Here is a 26829-nt window from a genome sequence, read left to right as displayed (position 1 = left end):
CTTGGTGTCACATTATGTATGTATGTGTTACCTTTGATATCTATTGGCATTACTTTCCCATTTACATGCTTCAGTCGGGATAAAAGAACAATGTACCCTAGACTATTGTATAGTGATGTAACTAAAGTAATAATTTATAAATTTATTAAACTGTTAAGGCTAGCTTCCGTTTGCTACGACTGAAGGTCTGTTCTTCCATGTAGCTTATTCTAAAGTAACTGGTCAGGCAGGGATGGGAAAGGGGGGCGGGGCATTTGAATCCATTCATCATCACAATAGAGGTAGCTGGTCATTAAGTTAGCTTAAGATAAATGGTTAGCAACGTAACATAACATGTAAAGCAATATACCAGTAACACCTGATATCGGAAGAAATACTCTTTAATCAGCCGGTTTCCTCAATATCACCACCATCATCATCACCGCCGCGGCCGCCGCCGCCGCCACCACCACCGCCACCGCCACCGCCACCACCACCACCACCATCATCATCATCATCATCATCATCATCATCATCATCATCATCATCACTATTATTATTATTATTGTCGGATAACATGTACGGTTTTTCCATGTACAAATTGTTTTCAACGTTAATATCAAAGAATTTTACTGTATACACACACATTGTTAACGGATCGATCCTGCTATAGTGAAGGTTTAATATCGACAAACTTTGATATCCTGTTTGCTTCTGATGTATTTACATGTATGCTGACGATGTATATTACTCTATTAGTCATTTAGGTACTTACAATTAATGCTAGTCTCTGTAATAAATCGCATAAGGTATGTAAGTATATAGTTACCAAGTTCTCTGGTATTAACGTACAATTGTGTCTGTTAAGTTTTTGTTTATGAAAAATTTGTTGTTTAACCTAAGGAGAAGAAAACAGAAAAAATTTGGTGAACGAAAGAACGATGGAAATGATATATTAGAGGAAGAGAATGAAAAAAAAATTATTTATCGAATTTTAAAGGAAAGTATAGTAATTTTCGGCACGTGCGATAAAAGTGGCTGATGATGATTTATCAAGAATTCAAACACTAACCGAGGACAATCAAAAAATACATGTTAACGTAACATTTGATTTTTTTCCGTTGTGCGACGTGCCAAACAGTTTAAACCTTTCATTTCTTCGATGAAATATACATGTAATTGATAGTATGATATAAAAATTTTGTTGGCGTAATATATTACATTATATTATATTATATTATATTATATTATATTATATTACATTATATTACATTACATTATATTATATTGACTATTATTCAATGGTCATTATTATCAATGAGTAATATTAATGAATCACTGTAAAATGTTTGTTAAGTTTCTTGGCCTTGCTTGCAATTAAGTATAATATTTTTAAGCTTTATATATACGACAGACTTATTTTACAATAAATATAGGTATGCATATGTGCATCTACTGATATATTTACATACGTACCTATATCTGTATGTATAAACATACACGCGTGTACAGTATATATGTAAAATATATACACACATATACGTGTAACGAAAAGAAATGATAAATTTATTATTATGTATTTGAAACCCTATTACATATATATGATATAAATTATAATACATATTGTACATTGGACTGTTCTTTATTACTTGTATAGTGTATACATATGTAAACACATATAGGTATAAGTTACATACGTTTTAACATAATAGAGACATACCCCGCGTACTTGATATATATTGTAGATATTCGTACTAATTATACTTTGTGCCGTATATAACAGCTGACACTATTACATAAAATCGGGTTTAAACCTAGAAATTTATTCTGGTCATGTGTCCGTATATAATTTTGAGAAATTTGGCCAGAGTCGTGACTTTTTTGCAACCAGCTATCGTCCGCCTGTAGTTCAAGATTTACTCGCCGCCGCCATGTTGGATATATATATAAAAATGATCATTTACACAGTATGTCATCTTTACGAAATAATCTTTTTACATATACGCAATTCTATTTTTAATATGAAGCTCAATTAAATGCAGATATTAAAGAATCGATGTTAATATATTCAAAAACCGCGGCTCCATTCTTGCCTAACTGCTCGACCGCTCATTGGCCGGATCGGCGGTGTATGCAGTGGCACCACACCTGGGTATTCTTTCCACCACAGGTCTCGCTGGGGCAAAAACGCGGCAAACTTCCTCCTACCTCCCTCCGGTTCCCCTGTTCGGGCTTTTCTCTGACGAGGTCGAGGCGGTTGAGGCTGTTGCCATCAGATGTCGCCCAAAGTTAAATCCCGTTTGGTTGCATTCCATAGGCCGCTGTTAGTGGACGCCAAGCATCTGCGGTACACGTTCGGTTCGGACTCAAATTTTGTGTATTCTCGTCCGAGTGATGTATACTTGTTGTAGATAGATTAAGAAATGGAGTGATGCGGTTGTAAACTCCATTACTTTGAGTGTCAAGAAACTTCAGGTGTGAACGGTGAATCTCTGCGGCTTGCAGATTTCTCATACATGTACACAAAAATCGGTTTACTTCAGTAAACTACGAGGGTGAGTAATTGAAACTAAATTTTCACGCTTCTCCACTAGTATAGTGTGCTCAGCTGCGTAAGTAGTTTGGATTTTGGATCTCCTCGTAAATTTGTGTATAAGTTTTACATGTTTGGAAAGAAATTATATCTTTATGGACGATAGTTTATTTGTAGGCTTTAAACAGTTTTCTTCGTAAAACCTGAGGGGGTGCCCATAAGCGATTTCGACGTTGTCTTGTACATCTCCAAATATCGAAGTTCAGGTATCTCAAACGCGAATAAGGGCTTAACAGCCCAGTATTCTATACACAATTCTGAACAAAACCAATTCGATGCATTTTCGTTTGACGCAGAAGTCAAGAAATTGCATTAATTCTACGATTATACCATTGCGATTTCATAGAAGCGGTGTCATTTCTTTAATTCTGTGTAAAATGAAGACAGATTGAAGTCTTTTTGTTCAGAATTGTGTATAAAGTGGGGCTGTTAAGCCCTTTTTCGCGTTTGAGATATAGGGACTTCGATATTTGGTGATATACAATAGGTCAACGTCGAAATCGACTACGGCACCTCCTAAATGTTTGCTGATACATGGGTAATGATATTTTGTTTACGAATTCTGGTTAAAGTTCCGTGGGGATCTACAAGGAGATAACCGCAAATAGTGGAATTTACGCGATGAAATCCTGTAAGGATTTATCAATTACTGAAATGCATACAAAATTGTCAGTATAATTTATGTTATAAATACGTATTCGCACATTTTTATTTTCAATCAGTTTCATACTCTTTCCGAGATTCCAAACATGCAGTCTTCAGGTTCTTATAAGCTTCTCCGTTTTTGTTGTCTATATTTATATGAATAAGTCTGTCACTATTTGCAATATTACTTGAATATAATTCAAATCCGCATCTATAAGTTTCAAATTGTAAGTATACAGGACGAGTCCCCTCGTGTGTCAAATACGGGAAGAGCTTACAATTCGTTAATGCAAAGTTCGTCCCTTCAGTCAATCAGAGAAGCTACGAAATCCATCCCTTAATCAATAACCCTCTGCACGATTAACTTCACGTACTATGAATTTTGTGCGTGAATCGCGTCAAGCTCCTTCCATTCTCGACATATTAGGCAACTCGCCCAGAGTACCCTGCATAAGTTACTAGAAGTTAGTAATTTTTTTTTTTTTTTTTTTTTGCGCTAATACATAGGGTTATTGTTATCCGATTTGATACCGAATTTACGATTAAATTTGAAAAACGCTAATAATTTCCAATAAAAAAGTTATTAGCATATGACCAACCCTGCTGCTTCAAATATCCATCGCAATAGGGTAGCAAATATGTACCTTTACTCCGTGTTTGCAACTTTCATCTGCTTGTAGTTTATCAAAAAGTTGTTGGTAAACCGAACAAAGCTACTTGCCAACAGAAAGTCAGGCTGAAGTACATATATTGATAAGTATCAAATCATAACTTGTGATAGTTGCCCGAATAATTGGTAGTACCGAAACAAAATGTTTATCCTTTTTATTTACGAAGCAACATGTTGATTTTGACTGATTGTTACTGGTTATGCCAATTTTCCAAAGATTCTTCATAAAGCGAACCAGTTCTTAGCCATGCAAAAAATGTCTCAGGAAAACCACATCATGAAAAACGGGCGAATATTTATTTTCGGGTCTATATAACACATACAATTGTATTCCAGCTTCAATCATGTTTTAAATTCATAATATCGGTGGCACATGTTCTTGGTAAAAGTTGTTCCTGGTATACAGGTAACCTCATGGCAATCTGAGCAAGGTTACAAGAAATTAATATACAGGAATAGGTACGAAAACAAAAAGACAGTGAAAATTAGAAAACTCATAATTACACGTACTACGAATTTCCTGTAATACAGTAGGTGTTTACGTGATGAAGAATTAAATGATACTGGCATCAAAAGCTTCTCGTGTAACAGATAATTTGAATATGAAAATAAAAAAATAGATAAACGAGTGCAGAAAATAAAAATCATGCAAGAACGCAAAGTGCGTGAACGCTGTCTTCGAAATTTATTGTGCCTTATTTATTGTAATAATGTTCGGTAAAACCATCGGCCGTGGCGACGCGACGCGACGTGAGAATAAATGGGAGTCCCGCGGCAACATGATAGAATTGCCAGGCAAAACATGATATTGCGTATTAAATTTCGAACTGTACGAATACATTGTAAAATATACCCTACATATGTATTTAAGGGATACATTATGTGAAAGTAACGTCTTAATCTGGTTGACCTCGATAGGCCAACTTACGAACTTCGGGCTCGGATACGTTCCGAGTTCAGAGAGAATAGTTCGATATGATTTTCATTTTATTATTATTATTTATTTTTTTTTAATTCTCTTACTTACATAATTTGAAACCTGCAGGACAAATCGAATTAAAAATCTTATTAGTTCTAACTTAAGAAGAGTCACACCAATTTAGACCAAAATCATTAAAATCTGTCCATTCATTTTTGAGGTATCGACGAACAAAAAATTGACGGCTCACAGACCCAGGCGACCGTCTGAATGCGGTCGAAATTGATTCTCTGTTAGACCTCAAAACGTGGAGATCTGGCAAAAGCCCTCAACTTTTCACTCTTGGGGTGATAATACAATAGCTTCCACTTTTAGAAGTGCGAGAAGTTGAAAATATTGTGTTCCTAAATACAGTCGCAAAAGCTAATAAAACCTTATAAGTCAGCGCTAAGTTGCCTTACCCGCCTGTATGAGATAGAGCGATACGAAAAAAACTTATTACACATTTGAATTCGGAAAAATGAAGGCAGAAAAGTAATCTGTCACAGTCGCGGCTACAAATTATACTGTATGCTTCATAATGATTTTTCCTCAAATTTCTATTAATCAAAATTCACCAATAAAGTCCACCAATAAGCTCACCTGTTTCGCACATAACACTCACCGTATTTGTTCCACTATATCTATATGCGCATTGAGAAATGAATAATTCTGTACTATGATTTCCAATATATTAGGTAATTGATTGCTGCACTCCCCTCGCCCCGCCACTATACCTATGGAGAAATTTTTCGGAATCATATATTTTACTTTTCGAAATCGACTCATCCTATACGTTACGTATTAACTGCATCATGAGGGTCGCATGCTGCTCCCTGCCATACAATGTTACATATTATGTTTTTGTTTGCATAATCATTGTGCGGAAACTATAGGCCAAAAATGTGTTGCTCATTTTCGATGTCTTATTGTTAAATAAATATTTTTTTGCACAGAGATAAAAAAGTCGTTGAATCAACTGAATCGATTTAGTTTGATTAAAAATTGTTGCTTCAATCGTTATTTTGTGAAACTGAATATACCATAGTTGACGTAATAAATTCTGTCAGGCTGTCACGTCAAATCAGCCAAACGAGTTATTTGAACTATGCTATTAATTTGATTGAAAATTTCATGGGTCCTAAGAATATCTAGTTGTGTCAACTCAATGATCCGGTTGAAGAAGGGTACCTGTGGTTGAATGCGTGCAATCGCTTCAACTTAAATATTTTTTCTGTCGTCAAAGAATTCAGTATTCCGCGGAATCAAATTTGATCCCCTTAAATCGACCCCTAAATATGATTTAGTAAACAAATTGATTTCGTCAAACTAAGTGATTTTTATTCTTTGCGTTCAAACTCACACATTGTTGAATACGTATGTTTGATCGAACTAAATGTGCCATTTGTCAAGAACTTTAGACGATCGAAACAAAAAATTTAAGTGTCTTAGCCTAAGCAAATCTACATCTCGTAGGCATCGATTGCTTTGTTGATCCAAGTCAGCGAATATAATTGTACTAACTGCAAATACTTGAGTTGATTGAAACGTATGTATCAGGCGAAAAAACAACAAAATTGTTTCCATACAAATAGTTCAATGAATATATCTACAATCACGAATAGGCTAATGAATTTAGCTACTTTTGAATAATTTGTTGGTCGAAAAGAACCGACAAATGTGCAACGCTTCATGCAATAGCTTCATATCACTGAAATAAATATACTTCGTCATCTATTGTAACTCGGCTAAAGTCAACCCGAAGTCTGTGCGATAGTTTGGCGTAGTGGCAACAGATGTCCGCCTAGATAGGATTATAGGTATTTGCGAACGGTCCCCGGTTCGGATCTCGATCAAATCCACGCGGCATTTGTCGGAAACTAAAAATACGTTTTATCCGACTTGCGACAATTACAAGTTACTTGCGTTGCTAAGAAAACTACCAACTACCGTAATTAGGTGTTCAATTACAATTTTATTTCTGTTCAGCACCATTCCAAATGATTGCAGGACGTTCTTCGATTCCATTCAGTTTCCTCAATCGAAATTTATAGTAATTTTAATTTAAAACATAATCTTACTTTAGAACCTGAGCATTAGTTTATCCAAACGATACGAGACTACAGTCGACAAATAAGTTGTTTCAATAAATGATTGAAACACTACACTGAACTGAATGTTCAGTTGCTTGTATCTAGTTGTGATTTTATCAACCAATTCTTCAGCTCCGTTAACTGAGATTTTTTCAAACCTACAAACAAAGAACACAATCTTGCATTTATCAAACATTTGTTGGATCAAAAAGTAGAATATTCATGTGAACCCCTTAGCAGTCCGTTATTGTGGTGGATAAAAAAAATTTCATAAAATTATCCTATAATTCAGCGACCTCAAAAACGATGATCTGCCAAATTACAGTCGAATCGATGTAGTAAAACTTGGCATGATTCTTTTTTCAAATGCCCGTAATATATGTGTCTCACTGACAGTCAACGGGTTACCAAAATGATTTTCACGTATATGATATAGGTCTTGCAACTTGATATTTCATTTACTGTACATCCTCGTATTTCTGTTAAATAATAATAAAGTCAACAGAAGCATTTTTCATTTACTTTGTGTAATTTATAAATTGTTATAATAACCAAGTATTGGTTTCGCTAGCCGTGAACTTGGCTCGAAACAATTTTTTTTTTTTTTTTTAATTCAAGAACTTTTCCCTCTCAGTGTAGGAAATAGTTTGCCAAACGGTGAGTTTCAGTGAAATCAGACTTTAGTTCAAGCCCACACAAGCGGCTCTCTTACTCAAGTATCAGATAACAAGCGACTCGCAAGTTATGTGTATACATATAGTCTTAGGTTGAGAGAGAAGGTCTTACCCGGATTTTGTTTTAGGGAAAATGAGGTGCTACTACTCCTATAGAATGAATGACTCTGTAAAATCGTGAATTCATTATTACCTATACATGTGTCAATTATACATCATAACCCACTCGTGCTATACGATAAAAAGTAATTTGACTATCGATCTGCATTAATTGAGATAGAGGGTAACCAGACAGTAAAATGCTAATCAAAGCGGAATTCATCCTCATATTACCAGAAACTTATTGTATTTCACCGTTCCCCGGAGTCGCGTAGTTCAATCTTTCCGTGTGTTACGTCATTTTTACAGTAACCTATTTGCTGTCCCAAACTATTTCACTCGATGTTCTTCAAATACAACTACATAATACGACCGTAATTTCTTGGTCAGGAACACAATATTATCTGGGTAATATATAATATACACGGAACTTTTTCCATTAACCACTTTCAGTATATCGAATCAAGAGACAGTATTTGTATTGCGGTATATTTTTCACAAAACGGTACAAGCGAAAGGAAAATTTCATTTACTAAATTACAATTTAACATATTCTTGTTGATTTTTTTCTGTTTGAAATTTATTTCACCACAACTGTGTGGCCACTGTATTATCCTGATTGTCGTCATCATATTTGCAGGGTATCGTATACATATTACATCGCAACGCTTGCAGTCAACAAGCGTATAATACCTACTTTACTACGCGACTTTGTTATAGACGTACATGCACTGACATCATTTATGCTCACCGTATATGTACATGTTAATGACACCACGCAAACGTTCTTTACAGTATTTTCGGCACCGGCATACGTATCGGATGCCTTTAACATACATATTGTTATTAACCGTATTATTATTGACTGCAATGCTATATTCATAATAGCTCGCGCACCATGCGCCGATTCTTTACCCGATCTATGATGCAGACAGTTATAATGTATATTGTATTATAAGACAGCTGTAATATTACTATGTATACTCGTAAATATTACCTTCGCCTATGGGCTTGTAGGAGCGTACATAGGTACGTTTTGTAGCACCGCGAGCGAGGATGTCGCCTTGTGTGAGTTGATAGTCACTGCTACGGAATTTAAGTTCTTTATTTGTATGGGAGATCGCTTCAAGCCAGCATCTTTCGGCCCTCTTACCTGCTACGCTATTGGCATACAGTATATTTTGGTGGGCTACTCGTCCGGTGGTTACTAAATAATTACTATACGCATATAGGTAAGGCCTGCAGATGAATGTTACGAAATTGTTTCAAGTCCTCCCGCTTTCGGCATCAGAAATAAATGTTGAATTGAATGTATCGCAAGAACATATATATTTTTTTATCAAACACTATGCCTTCATACCAGTAAAAAAAATATGAGGATACGTGGTATTTTTTCCAATTACAGATATACTACCTACATTCCAAGGTATTACAATTTTGTTTATAATATTTTAGTATCACTTTCTTAATCCGGAATGTTACGGAAAGCAAAGAGAAGTGAAAAATTACCTCACCGTAACTACTGACATAGGCTCACATCCATGCAACAATATCGAGCGTTGAACAGTAACCGTGTACTGAAGCGATTCGATGAGACGTGTATATAAATGATACAATGATATCGTTGTTCGTGGATAATGAGACGTAGAAGTTTTGTAATCTAATGACAACGTATATAATAGTTCGCCGAATGTTAGAGAATATCAATGTACGTAACTGGTGACTGTGTGTATAGGTATTCGTATGCAATGCCTTGTACCAATAATATTAAAATAAAATAATAATTTTCGTTTTTCTGTAATAAATTATATGCGTTACACCTACATATACTTGAACAGGTATGATGATAGAACTTTGAATTCCTCGTACATTTCGTCTCCTTTATCATGATTAAATATAACACTGGCGTTGAAACAGCGAAATACAAATATCACTGGCGATAGTACAATGTACGATGTGTATTGTAGTTGAAAAATACCCCACGACTATTCCCACAACGCAGCGGGGTCCGTGTTTCTTACGGCTTGGTCGGGTTGATCATAGGGTTGCAAACGAAATAATCAAACTTCGTGCAATGCGTGCCTAAAATTGCGCCCGCTTTACCGATAAATTACCAACCCTATACACAGTCAATCAGTGCAGTCGCCCTGATGTTATCTTGTCAAAGTTACAATTACAGCTACAGAAACGCTTTGGTGGTTTGTTTAAAGCGATATTTTTCACCCGGTTGTATTTAGTTTTTTAAATCACAACCTTTTCATCTCCCCGCCAACTTTCTCCCTTTGTTAGGTATACTTCGATAATTATTTCACTTTCAAGGCCATTATGTGAGTTCATCGGTGCATACAACCAATTGTTTTGAAAAACTATGGAGACAAATTTTTGCACGCACAGAAAAGGCGGATAAAGTGGGTCGTACCGGGCAAAGCTGACCCCTTTGAAAAAGGTTTCCTGATGCAGGTGCATAAACAAATTTGCAATGTTTGTCAATTTTGCAAAATTTCGCAAAAATTTCGGGGGAGCCCAATTTGCCTGCAATTTTCCAACTTTGCGATAGACGCTCGTGCTTGGTCAGGTTTTCATTTTTTGGTTAATATCAGAAGATTCAACGATTCAAACCTCAACTCGTAAATTATTTCCTTAATAGGCACACTAAATGTTGTACTAACCTACATTCGGATTTATATAAGAACTCGGTATTAGTGACGAATTATGGGTTTTCGATCGAGCATAACTGATCGAAATTTCAGATACAAGTTTTTGCAAGTACTTTTCTAGGGATAGAATTGAATGTAAGACTACTTATTCGTTTCGTAAAATACCGCTGTACATGTCAGACACGAATGTTTGATCATAAATGTTTGAGTACCGCCCGATTAGAGTCTTATGTATCGATTTTAATAATTTTTATCCGGCGGTTTCGCTGCCCACACTTGAGTTGTATAGTAAAATAAATTATTTTCTATCTCGAAGTAGCACAGTTTTTGTTAATATCACATTTACATTTAGGAGTGAAAGTATCGAGATATTCAAATATGCAGTTCTTGCAACCATCGTTGTTGGAAAAACTCCCTTAGGTATAATATTATTTACAGCTAAGTTGGACAAATTTTAGTGAAAATTGCAATTCCGAAGGTATGACTAACTAGTTTCACATGAAAACTATCACATTAGCTGTGTGAATTGGGATGCAACAGATTGCAACGATAAGCCGCACATTAAGTGTGCCCGCCATTGGTATATTTGAGAAGATTATGTGAGACAGGGCTTAGCATTATATCTAGTAGCTGTGTACCCTATAACAGAATTGCGTATTATAATTAAGAGACACATCATTATATGGTACTGATCTCGAATAGCTCCTTATAATTGTATCTAATTGCGTCAAGGGTTATTGTCAATTTGCGTCTCAAAACCATCTAATTGTAAGCTATCCACGATATGTCTACAGTGGAATGTGCATATGCTGTAATTTTATTTAATGTTGACCGATCTACCTGAGTAAACTTGAACTCTTTTCGTGACCGTGATTTGAGCGATCCTCACAGTGCGTAAGGGAGCTTACAATCAGCCTATAATCAATAAAGTAGTTGAAGAATCCTGGGCGACCACGTGTTTCATCGATTACCTCTTTTCAGAATATGTGATGATGCGGCCGATGTCCTTCGTATACGTTGTTTTCGGGGTATTACTGTCCTTAATGAAACACACTTTGGCCGGTGAGTATTAAAAGCTTGGGTAAGCTTTATACATAAAATACTCTTATGCAGTTTGGTAATTACTCATATTTCATAATGGTAGGTGTACAGTAGTGTGCATACGGATTGCGGATGTAATCAAAAAATTGACGAGTCTAGTTATGATGTATCATCTCGACTTTAAACTTGACTAACTTCATCATTAAAATCAGAGTGCTAGCAGGCAAAACAACATTATCGTTTGCTCATGGTCATTTGCATAGTCTTTACATCGAACATGTTAGTAGTAATTTTAGAATTTCTTTATATTTAAATTCTTAGAATTGTTTTGATCGAATGGTTTTCTTTTTTTCGACCAATCATCTGAAAAAGCAGACTTGGGCATGTCGTTCAACAGACATCCTGAGCCAATAGCTGCACCTCTGGGCGATGAAGTCTACTTTGAATGCAGCCTCAACCTGCCAGCTGAAAAATTTTTTTGGCGACACAAACCTCTGAATTCCGATCATTGGGGACCCATGATTCAGTCTGAAAATAGCGGCGTCAAAGCGTCCAGACATGTTGTTTACTTTGATGAGAAGTCAAAAGCTGGGGATTATCAGTGCATAGCCTATTACGGTAAAAATTTGTTCAGCAAATGGAACAAACGAATCTGTATATCAGAGTAAAGGTATTGTTGCTCCAATCGGATCCGTTTGCTTCATTTGTGAGTAGAATCACGAGTGTGTAGTTATAATAAGCTAATCTCATAATGCGAAATAGCTTCGTTTTCTGAGTGCACTGATCTAGACTTGGTTCACATTACAGGAACCAGTGGACTGGCATCAGATCCAGCAAGATTAAGCCTCGCCACGCTGGAAGATTTCGTGGAAGAAGAGAATGAAAAGTTGCAAGTTGCAGCAGGAAATACAGTACCCATTACTTGCCCGGTGTCTTATTCGTGCCCTCAAGCAATTGTGGAATTCTACAAATACAACGACACAATAAAAAACGCTTTTTTTACGGACGGCAACACAATGGTGTTGAAAAATATATCTATGGCCGACAATGGCCAGTATCACTGTGTGGCCAACAACGATATTTCATCCCAGACGTATACATCTCGGCGCAAGACTATTTTATCGGTCCTTGGTAGTGATAAAGCTCAACCGCCGTATTTTATTAAACAACCACAATTTGAGTATAGAGTACTGCCTGGTAAAAATATAACTTTGGAATGTTTTGGTGCTGGTAATCCTGTACCTCGTGTAACGTGGAGCAGAATTGGTAACCACCTGCCGTCCAAAGTAAGGGTCACTGCCGCAGGACTAAATATACACAACGTGCAAATCTCAGATAACGGGCAGTACCACTGCCGCTGGAGCAATGAACACGGTGTCAAACAGTGTAAAATATTCTTACACGTTGTAGAGAGTCCCAGAGTAACCAAACCATTGAAAATATCAACCGTCTCGGAGGGTGGTGACTTGGAAATATTCTGCAGTGTGTCTGGTATACCTGAACCAGTTGTAGAATGGTTAATCAATGGCGAATTTCTACCTCGAGATAAAAATAAAAATTCTAGGTCATTGTACATATCTCCGGTTGAGAAGAAACATGCCGGTATAGTTCAATGTGTCGCCAGTAATGAATATGGTTCGGACTCCGGTTACGGTTTGCTGAGGGTCACACCAAAACAGCATTTGAGCGGCGTAGGTGAATCGAGATCAGATAATACATATAGCTCAAGTCCTAATCACCGTGAACACACGAGAATCGGTGGCAGAAGGCGTCCCATTAAGGAAGGGAAACGTAAGGGAAATGGTAATTGGATGATATTCTCAGTTTTCTTGACTTTTGCACATAGCTAGTTCATTCGGTAATACTGGCCAACAACACATATTAACGTCCAAAAGCATATTAGATTATTACTTTATACCGGAGATCTACCCTGTGGAAGATCTTCATTTTTTTCCAAGATTTCGTAATGTCATTGAATAAGAAATAATTCATGTTTGGTAAAGAGATGATAATCGGTGTAAATTTTTCAAATTTCAGCATTGATGGTGCCGCCAAATCAGCCAAACGTCACACGGCTTTCAGACGTCTCTGTCATGGTGAGGTGGTCAGTACCAGAGAATAATGGTCTGCCGATTGAATTTTTCAAAGTTCAGTACAGAGAACTGGGACAAAAAATGAATAGAAAGCAAGGAAAATGGATGACCGATACAATGGTGATACCGAAACATGTGCGTTCTTTTGAAGTAACCGATTTACAGCCAAACCATACTTACAAATTCCGAATAGCAGCCGTATATTCGAACCATGATAATAAACTTAGCAGTAACTCGGTAAAGTTCCTGCTGAACCGCACTTCGGACGTAAAGGCCCCCAAACTGCCCGTTCCAATATTGATAAACACAGAGGCTGTGGGACCACACGAAATACTGCTTGTCTGGAATATCGAGGACACGGCGGCAAAAATAGATGGCTTTATCGTTCACCATAGAGCGACTACATTTGCTGGAAAGTACATCAAGACCACAGTTGAAGGAAAAACGGCAAACTCAACAACGATTTCACACTTGAATCCCGATACAGCATACGAGTTCAAAGTTCAGAGTTTCTCTATCGCCGCTGGTTCAGAATATTCACAAATTCACAAACAGAAGACACTGCCACTTCCAACCGAATTTCTTGTACAGCAAGTAATTCCTGAAAATACATTGAAATCTACAGAAATCAACAAAACTGGCGGTTTGTACGCGATTGTTGGGGGCGGATTCGGAGGAGTAGCTATTTTAGCTGCCTTAGCCGCTGTGACTATTCTTTACAAGCGAAGCAAACGTAAACAAAATCGTGAATCCCCACAAGGCCTAGGTATATTCCTACAATCGATTCAATGTACCCATACGTAATTATATCGATATGTCGCTTTGTATGCTATCTGAGTTTATCACAATTTTAAGCTTCAGGTTTATTCAGATGATAGGTTTATCGTGGACAAGTGTAATATACACGTATAAGCTACGAAACTGTGTCAATTATGTAATGCAAGTGTTTGTACTAAGGATTAAGAATACGAAAATTTCAATTTGGTTATCATGTAATCATTTTCACTGTTAACACGCTGTATTTTGCAGATAAAGCAGTACCTAATGGCAGGGTCGTGAATGGAGGTATACCAGATTCTAAGATCAACATTACACCAAATCCACTAGCTAGTCTTGATACTCCTGAAGATTCGATTCCCAAGGTTAGTGTATTGAGATGAAATATATGTATTCTAACATCATATTCTATCAGGATAGCATGTTAAGCATACAATGACTTAAGATATACAAAGACAGCCAGTCTGATACGGCTTATTTTATGCAAGGATAAAAAAACACAAATTGGGCCAGTGAAACGACTTCAAGTATTCTGCAATTATCGACTAATTTACATTGCGTCCCATTGCCTAGACTATGTAATTCTAAAACAGTTTGGTTGCTCATAAGGCCCTGTTCTCCATGTTTTTGATGACATGCAACCTGTGAAACCTCACATGGCTGGCCGTTTTCACGTATCTTCGGTCAGCTTACAAGGTCTTTTTCTTCTGATCATACAAAGGAAATATGTAACGTGCAAGACAAAATGATAGCCTATGTACGAGTAAAAAAATTAACAGACAAACGTCTGAGACAGACTGACAATGAGAAAGATGGCATAGTGAAAACAACATAGCTATCTGAAGGAGTCTTACTCTTACATTGCATTTTGGATAATGTTAATAATTCATTCTTATCTTAATGTCTCATAACTTGAAGCTTTCAACGTACAATAATAGGGAAAAGTACTTGTATGTAGTAAATAAATATTGATATGTGCATTTGGAGTTTTCGGCACGCCTATAATTGTTAAAGTCATGAAGAAATAGAAATATTTTCTTTTGTTCCTTAGAATGTAGCTGATATATGTAGAGATTAAAGAACTTTTTCTCAAGTTCTTTTAATTATTTATACAGGGAAAGGTGGGGCAGCACCGACCTGCGGGGCAAGACCGGCCATTATCCGTTATTTTTTCAGGTGAACGGTTGCCCCACTCTCCTATGGTTGTTTATTGTTATTAACGGAGCCACGCTGCTTATTATTTTGTAATACTCGCCTGGGCGCGGGACTGCCAGTTGACAAATTCTTTTGGGTGGTTGGTTTTACCCCACAGGCCGGCGCTGCTCCACCTTCCCCTATGCATAGTTGACAAAATTTTTACCTCATTAGCAGTTGTAAATATGAATCCATAATTCGTGAAAGTTACGCTTAGCGCTTAGTTCTTCAGTACAGCCTTGAACCGATGAGGATGAAGCTAGTAACGTTACTGTACGATGTATTTTTACGAAAAATCGCTACTTCGCACCTTTAGGAATGTCTGAAATTTAGTAAACCATGATAAATAAAATATACTCATATTTTGCAAAGCCAACTCCTTAAAAGTCATTCTAAAAATGCGCAATAATAATTTTTCCCTGGTGTTTCGTCAGGTTTACATTACTAATTTCAGCCTCATTTGAACTGTCATCTTCATTTTATTCTAACTTTTTTTTTATTCCTCTGGTCACCTATGCAAAGATAATACCTCAGACGCTGTTTAATATCAATGTGTATGAAATACAAATTCTTACAAGAATACATAAGTAAATACGCGCGAGTTGGTGAAGCGGGTCCCGCACACTAATATTTCGGACCGACTTGTAGCAGCAGTGTTAGCGCAAGCACAGAGTTCACTCGAGTGGCTCGAGCGGGTTGAACAGCCTACTTCATACGTATAACAGTACCGTACGGTGTTTGCACTCTATTTATTATGCAAATGGTAAAATATGGACTATTACTGATTGAAAGTATATCAATTTTTTTTTAAACACTGGCATGGATAGAGAAATTTAGACGTATTCCGAAATGTGTGCTAGCACGTGCGACATTTTTGAACGGTCGCTCCGTAACTAGAATGAATATGCGCGATTCGTCATTTCGGAATGGATTTACCGAAAACGAAATCTTGTGTCTGACTCTCAAAATCACTTATCTCATTTTGCTTCTTGCTTTTTCTTTTTTTTTTTTAATGGATTTAGAAAGGCTGAAGTCCAAAACACACCAACATTACCTCTACAATCTTGACGCCGCTACCGGTGAATCAATTTGAAATATATCATATTCTTTCATTTCGGTACGATCGTTCAGAAATGTGGGATACATTTTGCGCGCCTAAGCCCAACTCCTTACGGAACGTTCCGAAATGTCGCACGTGCTATCACGCATTTCAGAGTATGTCGATTATAATCGATTAATCATTGTGAGTTCTATACGATTGGCACGAAATAACGTCTCTGGTAATATCGTTGCTATTCCTATCAGCTGTCTCCGTACTCTTTCTGGAGTCTGCACTCTTCTTTTGTTTTTTTTTTTCCGAATACCACTTCGGTACGTAATCTACCCAACCTAGATCTGACAGAAGCGAACGAACACAAATGTTTATAAACAGAACGGACAACAATCAACAATGGAAATGGCTTCATTTTTAAATGGTCAAAACAACAACAGCCACAACAATGGGGACGCAACAGTGCAAGCTAATACCGTGGGAGAACCATCACTAGGAGCTCCGGCTTCAAACGAACAGCCTCTATGAATTCTGCAATTCTCATAATGATTTTTTCTTATAACATAATTCAAAACTACTGGAATACTAAAAATATGTAACAACGGACATGAATTTACATACAGGATTAACGCTAGAACTACCACATCAGTCATAGTGACTCGTCTTGAAAAAAATCGTCATAAAAGTAAATGTTTATATCAGTATAATAAACAAATATTTTATTATTACGTATCTTTTAACAACCAGTCGTTTTGACTGATTTTGGTGAAGATAGCATTGTCTTAATTTCGAAAGTTCTAGTGTTCTTTATTTATTTATTTATTGGTGAACACGAGTGCGACTAACGCAACCGTTCTACTTGGTGTCTCAGCAACGAATAAGTGACTCTGTTGAACATTTCATAAAAACAAAAAAAAAGTTATAATTATAGATACAGGAATTGTCATTCCAGGCTTTATCATATTTGCTTGCAAAATTCTTCACAACGCAAAATCATGGTGATAATTTATTTTCATTTCCAGTTAATGGCGAAAATAGCTTGCGCTGCTCTTCCCCTTATATCTCTTGTATTTCCATCCGTATCTGCAATTCCTCGTATCCCCATAAGACTGTCCTATGGCATTCCTTTTCCAAACCTGACAAAATTGAATATAATATATGGCAATTACGAGACTCAAAATATGTGCTAATTTATCACATTATACTATGCACAATACTAGTTATAATAATTATTGATTTATTTGCAAGTTCGAAGTATTATTCGATATTAATGGTAAAGAGAAGATGATGAAGTGTTCACCCGAAGAGAAAAGAAAAATGCGATCACATTCCGTTCTCTTGTAATCAGGTACCGCGTAGACGCAAATTACCACAAAATATGATTCTCTGAATTATTTTCAATTTTTTTCAAATCGCAAAGAATCGACTTCAATTTTTGTCCATTCGTTTTCATCTCGTTTTCCAACTGCATATTCGGTACCGTTAAGTGGGTTCATGCACAAGGAGATAGTTCAAGAATGGTCTTATTCTCATTCAAAGGATAAGTTATACCTATAATATATGACTGCTACGGCAATAGAGAAATGGAAGATGTCTACTGGATCTATTGTTATTATTGTTTATACTGGGTTAACGCTTTGTTATCTTCTCGCTCTTTTAACGATTATGTTAGTAACACTCCTGAAGATCATTTCGTATAAATTTTGTATTAAAGTAAGAAAAATTCAAGTGCCGAGTAATGAAAACTACAGAGGCATATTGTCTCTTCTTCAATTGAATACGTGATCCTTGAGTCTCTACTCTATCGCTGAGATTACAGATGTTGATCTATATTATTTATTAGTCTATATTTTCAAGCATCCAATGCAATACGTCCATATAACTATGAGAAAAAACAGGAGTTTTTATTTCACACCTGAATGAATTTGAGACAAACTGAACTGTGACTCTGCAGCGTATCCAGCGCGCAATTTAAATTTTCGGAAATGGCATGAGTTCAATTGATTTTTTTGATACGCCTACTTTTAATAAGGCTAATAGAAAAAAGTTGGAATCAATAATGCTCACCACATCATCATCATCATCATCATCATCATCATCATCATCATCATCATCACCATCATCACCACCACCACCACGATTATTATTATTATTATTATTATTATTATTATTATTATTATTATTATTATTATTATTATTATTATTATTATTATTATTTGTATACTACGTAAGTCTCTCTTCCTAGCATTGATATGCATACTATGACGTAATAGTGCCTTAACGATGGACAAATAACTTCGTTCTGTTTTCTCTATTGATATTTGATGATACTTAATTTATAGTTTAGAAGTGAGAGTCTGGTTGTGCGTAAGAAGAAATGTGTTCCGGTGCATCAAAAGCATTTTAAGTAAAATAATTGAAACTCCAGTGAAAATTGTAAATATAGCTTTTATATAGTTACTAAAGTAGAATTTTTATTATAACGCGATAATGTTGAAATATGCAAATTATGGAATATTTTATATATTTTGAAACTATTTTTTTTAGATATAGTTTTACTTCGTATGTGACCCAAGTTTTTTCTGAGAGTCGCTAGAGAAAAGTAAACGGCAACATTTTATGTACATATTAGGATGTTTTTTCATCGCATTAATCTCTGTACGTGATCAATAATTCTTTACAGAGTCTAAGAAGTCAGTAATTGCAATTGAGAACGACTGATTTGGCCAGAGTCTGTGTATGATCTGCTTTCTGTTGGACTAGGGATTGTGATAGGCTGTGCTCTTCTTGTGCTAGTTAAAGAACCATTGGTCCCGTGTGCATAAGCCTTATATCTTGCCGACACAATAATGTCTAATAATAAATATGTATATAACTCACCATGTTTATGTACTTAACTTCAATAAAAAAAACACGTATTTTCAAAATCACACTTGTCAATAATGATGCTTTATTTAATAATTACAAAACGAAAATCTGTTTCAAATTCAAATTATCAGGTATAGGTAGAAATCAGACCATTTGCGATGAAGTAAATACATTAAGCATTGGTATGTAGATTCAAATGTAATGGTGTATTGCGGTGCCAGAAATTAGGGTGGGGCATGCGTGGGGACTGGTTAGTATTGTTTTATTGTTTTTTGGGTACGGTCGTGTGTAAACCGAGTGCCTTTATTGTATATTAGCCTTCACAAAAAACGGCAGGTGGAGCAAAATTGAAGAACCACGTTGGAAACATGTTTTGTCACTTACAAAATCATATACGAGTACTTTCAGAACTAATGTACAAAAAAAAGTGAGAATGACCCCTTTGCATTTTTGGCGAAAATTTTCGCGATTTTGAAAAGTGCTGGAATAAATTTTTTCTGGCAGTATTCCGACGTAATTTTGCCAGAGAAAACGATTAAGCGCAGTCCCAATACGCTGCGAGCAACGAATGAGAAGTTACAGCCAAAAAACGAGAACCTGTGTTTTCGACATTTTTCAGCAGGTGCTTTTTCCTTCGTAACTTCTGTACTGGTGACCCCACGCTCGTTTCGCTGCGTTTTCTGAGGTCCTGGGGGTCCAATTAGTCGGAAAAGGGTCGTTTAATTCGAATCTGAGACCAAAAGTTTTTTGCCCAAAAAAAAGTAAGGCTAACCCCTTTGCATTTTTGGCGAAAATTTTCGCGATTTTGAAAAGTGCTGGAATAAATTCTTTCTGGCAGTATTCCGACGTAACTTTGCCAGAGAAAACGATCGAGCGCAGTCCCAATACGCTGCGAGCAACGAATGAAAAGTTACAGCCGAAAAACGAGAACCTGTGTTTTCGACATTTTTCAGCAGGTGCTTTTTCCTTCGCAACTTCTGTCCTGGTGATCCCACGCTCGTTTCGCTGCGTTTTCTGAGGTCCTGGGGGTCCAATTAGTCGGAAAAGTGTCGTTTAATTCGATTCTGAGACCAAAAGTTTTTTGCCCAAAAAAAAAGTAAGGCTAACCCCTTTGCATTTTTGGCGAAAATTTTCGCGATTTTGAAAAGTGCTGGAATAAATTCTTTCTAGCAGTATTCCGACGTAACTTTGCCAGAGAAAACGATCGAGCGCAGTCCCAATACGCTGCGAGCAACGAATGAAAAGTTACAGCCGAAAAACGAGAACCTGTGTTTTCGACATTTTTCAGCAGGTGCTTTTTCCTTCGCAACTTCTGTCCTGGTGATCCCACGCTCGTTTCGCTGCGTTTTCTGAGGTCCTGGGGGTCCAATTAGTCGGAAAAGTGTCGTTTAATTCGATTCTGAGACCAAAAGTTTTTTGCCCAAAAAAAAAGTAAGGCTAACCCCTTTGCATTTTTGGCGAAAATTTTCGCGATTTTGAAAAGTGCTGGAATAAATTCTTTCTAGCAGTATTCCGACGTAACTTTGCCAGAGAAAACGATTAAGCGCAGTCCCAATACGCTGCGAGCAACGAATGAAAAGTTACAGCCGAAAAACGAGAACCTGTGTTTTCGACATTTTTCAGCAGGTGCTTTTTCCTTCGCAACTTCTGTCCTGGTGATCCCACGCTCGTTTCGCTGCGTTTTCTGAGGTCCTGGGGGTCCAATTAGTCGGAAAAGGGTCGTTTAATTCGATTCTGAGACCAAAAGTTTTTAGCCCAAAAAAAAAGTAAGGCTAACCCCTTTGCATTTTTGGCGAAAATTTTCGCGATTTTGAAAAGTGCTGGAATAAATTCTTTCTGGCAGTATTCCGACGTAACTTTGCCAGAGAAAACGATCGAGCGCAGTCCCAATACGCTGCGAGCAACGAATGAAAAGTTACAGCCGAAAAACGAGAACCTGTGTTTTCGACATTTTTCAACAGGTGCTTTTTCTTCCGCAACTTCTGTCCTGGTGATCCCACGCTCGTTTCGCTGCGTTTTCTGAGGTCCTGGGGGTCCAATTAGTCGGAAAAGGGTCGTTTAATTCGAATCTGAGACCAAAAGTTTTTTGCCCAAAAAAAAAGTAAGGCTGACCCCTTTGCATTTTTGGCGAAAATTTTCGCGATTTTGAAAAGTGCTGGAATAAATTCTTTCTGGCTGTATTCCGACGTAATTTTGCCTGAGAAAACGATTAAGCGCAGTCCCAATACGCTGCGAGCATCGAATGAAAAGTTACAGCCAAAAAACGAGAACCTGTGTTTTCGACATTTTTCAGCAGGTGCTTTTTTCTTCGCAACTTCTGTCCTGGTGATCCCACGCTCGTTTCGCTGCGTTTTCTGAGGTCCTGGGGGTCCAATTAGTCGGAAAAGGGTCGTTTAATTCGATTCTGAGACCAAAAGTTTTTTGCCCAAAAAAAAAGTAAGGCTAACCCCTTTGCATTTTTGGCGAAAATTTTCGCGATTTTGAAAAGTGCTGGAATAAATTCTTTCTGGCAGTATTCCGACGTAACTTTGCCGGAGAAAACGATCGAGCGCAGTCCCAATACGCTGCGAGCAACGAATGAAAAGTTACAGCCGAAAAACGAGAACCTGTGTTTTCGACATTTTTCAGCAGGTGCTTTTTCCTTCGTAACTTCTGTCCCGGTGATCCCACGCTCGTTTCGCTACGTTTTCTGAGGTCCTGGGGGTCCAATTAGTCGGAAAAGGGTCGTTTAATTCGATTCAGAGACCAAAAGTTTTTTGCCCAAAAAAAAAGTAAGGCTAACCCCTTTGCATTTTTGGCGAAAATTTTCGCGATTTTGAAAAGTGCTGGAATAAATTCTTTCTGACAGTATTCCGACGTAACTTTGCCAGAGAAAACGATCGAGCGCAGTCCCAATACGCTGCGAGCAACGAATGAAAAGTTACAGCCGAAAAACGAGAACCTGTGTTTTCGACATTTTTCAGCAGGTGCTTTTTCCTTCGCAACTTCTGTCCTGGTGATCCCACGCTCGTTTCGCTGCGTTTTCTGAGGTCCTGGGGGTCCAATTAGTCGGAAAAGGGTCGTTTAATTCGATTCTGAGACCAAAAGTTTTTTGCCCAAAAAAAAAGTAAGGCTAACCCCTTTGCATTTTTGGCGAAAATTTTCGCGATTTTGAAAAGTGCTGGAATAAATTCTTTCTGGCAGTATTCCGACGTAACTTTGCCAGAGAAAACGATTAAGCGCAGTCCCAATACGCTGCGAGCAACGAATGAAAAGTTACAGCCGAAAAACGAGAACCTGTGTTTTCGACATTTTTCAGCAGGTGCTTTTTCCTTCGCAACTTCTGTCCTGGTGATCCCACGCTCGTTTCGCTGCGTTTTCTGAGGTCCTGGGGGTCCAATTAGTCGGAAAAGGGTCGTTTAATTCGATTCTGAGACCAAAAGTTTTTAGCCCAAAAAAAAAGTAAGGCTAACCCCTTTGCATTTTTGGCGAAAATTTTCGCGATTTTGAAAAGTGCTGGAATAAATTCTTTCTGGCAGTATTCCGACGTAACTTTGCCAGAGAAAACGATTAAGCGCAGTCCCAATACGCTGCGAGCAACGAATGAAAAGTTACAGCCGAAAAACGAGAACCTGTGTTTTCGACATTTTCCAGCAGGTGCTTTTTCCTTCGCAACTTCTGTCCTGGTGATCCCACGCTCGTTTCGCTGCGTTTTCTGAGGTCCTGGGGGTCCAATTAGTCGGAAAAGGGTCGTTTAATTCGAATCTGAGACCAAAAGTTTTTTGCCCAAAAAAAAAGTAAGGCTAACCCCTTTGCATTTTTGGCGAAAATTTTCGCGAATTTGAAAAGTGCTGGAATAAATTCTTTCTGGCAGTATTCCGACGTAATTTTGCCAGAGAAAACGATTAAGCGCAGTCCCAATACGCTGCGAACAACGAATGAAAAGTTACAGCCAAAAAACGAGAACCTGTGTTTTCGACATTTTTCAGCAGGTGCTTTTTCCTTCGCAACTTCTGTCCTGGTGATCCCACGCTCGTTTCGCTGCGTTTTCTGAGGTCCTGGGGGTCCAATTAGTCGGAAACGGGTCGTTTAATTCGATTCAGAGACCAAAAGTTTTTTGCCCAAAAAAAAAGTAAGGCTAACCCCTTTGCATTTTTGGCGAAAATTTTCGCGATTTTGAAAAGTGCTGGAATAAATTCTTTCTGGCAGTATTCCGACGTAATTTTGCCAGAGAAAACGATTAAGCGCAGTCCCAATACGCTGCGAGAAACGAATGAAAAGTTACAGCCAAAAAACGAGAACCTGTGTTTTCGACATTTTTCAGCAGGTGCTTTTTCCTTCGCAACTTCTGTCCTGGTGATCCCACGCTCGTTTCGCTGCGTTTTCTGAGGTCCTGGGGGTCCAATTAGTCGGAAAAGGGTCGTTTAATTCGATTCAGAGACCAAAAGTTTTTTGCCCAAAAAAAAAGTAAGGCTAACCCCTTTGCATTTTTGGCGAAAATTTTCGCGATTTTGAAAAGTGCTGGAATAAATTCTTTCTGGCAGTATTCCGACGTAACTTTGCCAGAGAAAACGATCGAGCGCAGTCCCAATACGCTGCGAGCAACGAATGAAAAGTTACAGCCGAAAAACGAGAACCTGTGTTTTCGACATTTTTCAGCAGGTGCTTTTTCCTTCGTAACTTCTGTCCCGGTGATCCCACGCTCGTTTCGCTGCGTTTTCTGAGGTCCTGGGGGTCCAATTAGTCGGAAAAGGGTCCTTTAATTCGAATCTGAGACCAAAAGTTTTTTGCCCAAAAAAAAAGTAAGGCTGACCCCTTAGCATTTTTGGTGAAAATTTTCGCGATTTTGAAAAGTGCTGGAATAAATTCTTTCTGGCAGTATTCCGACGTAATTTTGCCAGAGAAAACGATTAAGCGCAGTCCCAATACGCTGCGAGCAACGAATGACAATTTACAGCCGAAAAACGAGAACCTGTGTTTTCGACATTTTTCAGCAGGTGCTTTTTCCTTCGTAACTTTTGTCCTGGTGATCCCACGCTCGTTTCGCTGCGTTTTCTGAGGTCCTGGGGGTCCAATTAGTCGGAAAAGGGTCGTTTAATTCGATTCTGAGACCAAAAGTTTTTTGCCCAAAAAAAAAGTAAGGCTAACCCCTTTGCATTTTTGGCGAAAATTTTCGCGATTTTGAAAAGTGCTGGAATAAATTCTTTCTGGCAGTATTCCGACGTAACTTTGCCAGAGAAAACGATCGAGCGCAGTCCCAATACGCTGCGAGCAACGAATGACAATTTACAGCCGAAAAACGAGAACCTGTGTTTTCGACATTTTTCAGCAGGTGCTTTTTCCTTCGTAACTTTTGTCCTGGTGATCCCACGCTCGTTTCGCTGCGTTTTCTGAGGTCCTGGGGGTCCAATTAGTCGGGAAAGGGTCATACAAATCGAATCTGAGACCAATAATTTTTTGGTCCAGAAATGAAAAAAAGTAAGGCTAACCCCTTTGCATTTTTGGCGAAAATTTTCGTGATTCTGAAAGGTGCTGGAATAAATTCTTTCTGGCAGTATTCCGACGTAATTTTGCCAGAGAAAACGATTAAGCGCAGTCCCAATACGCTGCGAGCAACGAATGACAATTTACAGCCGAAAAACGAGAACCTGTGTTTTCGACATTTTTCAGCAGGTGCTTTTTCCTTCGTAACTTTTGTCCTGGTGATCCCACGCTCGTTTCGCTGCGTTTTCTGAGGTCCTGGGGGTCCAATTAGTCGGAAAAGGGTCGTTTAATTCGATTCAGAGACCAAAAGTTTTTTGCCCAAAAAAAAAGTAAGGCTAACCCCTTCGCATTTTTGGCGAAAATTTTCGCGATTTTGAAAAGTGCTGGAATAAATTCTTTCTGGCAGTATTCCGACGTAACTTTGCCAGAGAAAACGATTAAGCGCAGTCCCAATACGCTGCGAGCAACGAATGAAAAGTTACAGCCGAAAAACGAGAACCTGTGTTTTCGACATTTTTCAGCAGGTGCTTTTTCCTTCGCAACTTCTGTCCTGGTGATCCCACGCTCGTTTCGCTGCGTTTTCTGAGGTCCTGGGGGTCCAATTAGTCGGAAAAGGGTCGTTTAATTCGATTCTGAGACCAAAAGTTTTTAGCCCAAAAAAAAAGTAAGGCTAACCCCTTTGCATTTTTGGCGAAAATTTTCGCGATTTTGAAAAGTGCTGGAATAAATTCTTTCTGGCAGTATTCCGACGTAACTTTGCCAGAGAAAACGATCGAGCGCAGTCCCAATACGCTGCGAGCAACGAATGAAAAGTTACAGCCGAAAAACGAGAACCTGTGTTTTCGACATTTTTCAGCAGGTGCTTTTTCCTTCGCAACTTCTGTTATGGTGATCCCACGCTCGTTTCGCTGCGTTTTCTGAGGTCCTGGGGGTCCAATTAGTCGGAAAAGGGTCGTTTAATTTGATTCTGAGACCAAAAGTTTTTTGCCCAAAAAAAAAGTAAGGCTAACCCCTTTGCATTTTTGGCGAAAATTTTCGCGATTTTGAAAAGTGCTGGAATAAATTCTTTCTGGCAGTATTCCGACGTAACTTTGCCAGAGAAAACGATCGAGCGCAGTCCCAATACGCTGCGAGCAACGAATGACAATTTACAGCCGAAAAACGAGAACCTGTGTTTTCGACATTTTTCAGCAGGTGCTTTTTCCTTCGTAACTTTTGTCCTGGTGATCCCACGCTCGTTTCGCTGCGTTTTCTGAGGTCCTGGGGGTCCAATTAGTCGGGAAAGGGTCATACAAATCGAATCTGAGACCAATAATTTTTTGGTCCAGAAATGAAAAAAAGTAAGGCTAACCCCTTTGCATTTTTGGCGAAAATTTTCGTGATTCTGAAAGGTGCTGGAATAAATTCTTTCTGGCAGTATTCCGACGTAATTTTGCCAGAGAAAACGATTAAGCGCAGTCCCAATACGCTGCGAGCAACGAATGACAATTTACAGCCGAAAAACGAGAACCTGTGTTTTCGACATTTTTCAGCAGGTGCTTTTTCCTTCGTAACTTTTGTCCTGGTGATCCCACGCTCGTTTCGCTGCGTTTTCTGAGGTCCTGGGGGTCCAATTAGTCGGAAAAGGGTCGTTTAATTCGATTTAGAGACCAAAAGTTTTTTGCCCAAAAAAAAAGTAAGGCTAACCCCTTTGCATTTTTGGCGAAAATTTTCGCGATTTTGAAAAGTGCTGGAATAAATTCTTTCTGGCAGTATTCCGACGTAACTTTGCCAGAGAAAACGATTAAGCGCAGTCCCAATACGCTGCGAGCAACGAATGAAAAGTTACAGCCGAAAAACGAGAACCTGTGTTTTCGACATTTTTCAGCAGGTGCTTTTTCCTTCGCAACTTCTGTCCTGGTGATCCCACGCTCGTTTCGCTGCGTTTTCTGAGGTCCTGGGGGTCCAATTAGTCGGAAAAGGGTCGTTTAATTC

At 38.1% G+C, this 26829-nt stretch overlaps 1 protein-coding gene across 10 annotated transcripts in view; it reads left to right on the top strand.

The window, feature by feature from the left end:
* Positions 1–19451, top strand: part of LOC124221997 (interference hedgehog) — a 29716-nt gene extending 10265 nt beyond the window's left edge. For 7 of the 10 annotated variants that reach the window (XM_069137259.1, XM_046632512.2, XM_069137260.1 and 4 more), the window contains 6 exons: positions 11350–11430; positions 11782–12027; positions 12217–13212; positions 13447–14268; positions 14532–14644; positions 16906–19451. In XM_069137259.1, coding sequence (XP_068993360.1) covers positions 11350–11430; positions 11782–12027; positions 12217–13212; positions 13447–14268; positions 14532–14644; positions 16906–17052 — 2405 coding nt within the window. In that variant the 3' untranslated portion in view covers positions 17053–19451. Of the gene's footprint in view, positions 1–11349; positions 11431–11781; positions 12028–12216; positions 13213–13446; positions 14269–14531; positions 14645–14767; positions 16473–16866 lie in introns of those variants that run through there. The other 3 variants (XM_069137255.1, XM_069137257.1, XM_069137256.1) reach the window with 3 other exon arrangements.
* Positions 19452–26829: the final 7378 nt, after the last annotated feature.

Source organism: Neodiprion pinetum, chromosome 6, assembly GCF_021155775.2.
Source record: "Neodiprion pinetum isolate iyNeoPine1 chromosome 6, iyNeoPine1.2, whole genome shotgun sequence".
Lineage (NCBI taxonomy): Eukaryota > Metazoa > Arthropoda > Insecta > Hymenoptera > Diprionidae > Neodiprion > Neodiprion pinetum.
Note: the sequence above shows the minus strand (reverse complement) of the source record. Positions and strands in the feature narration are given on the sequence as shown.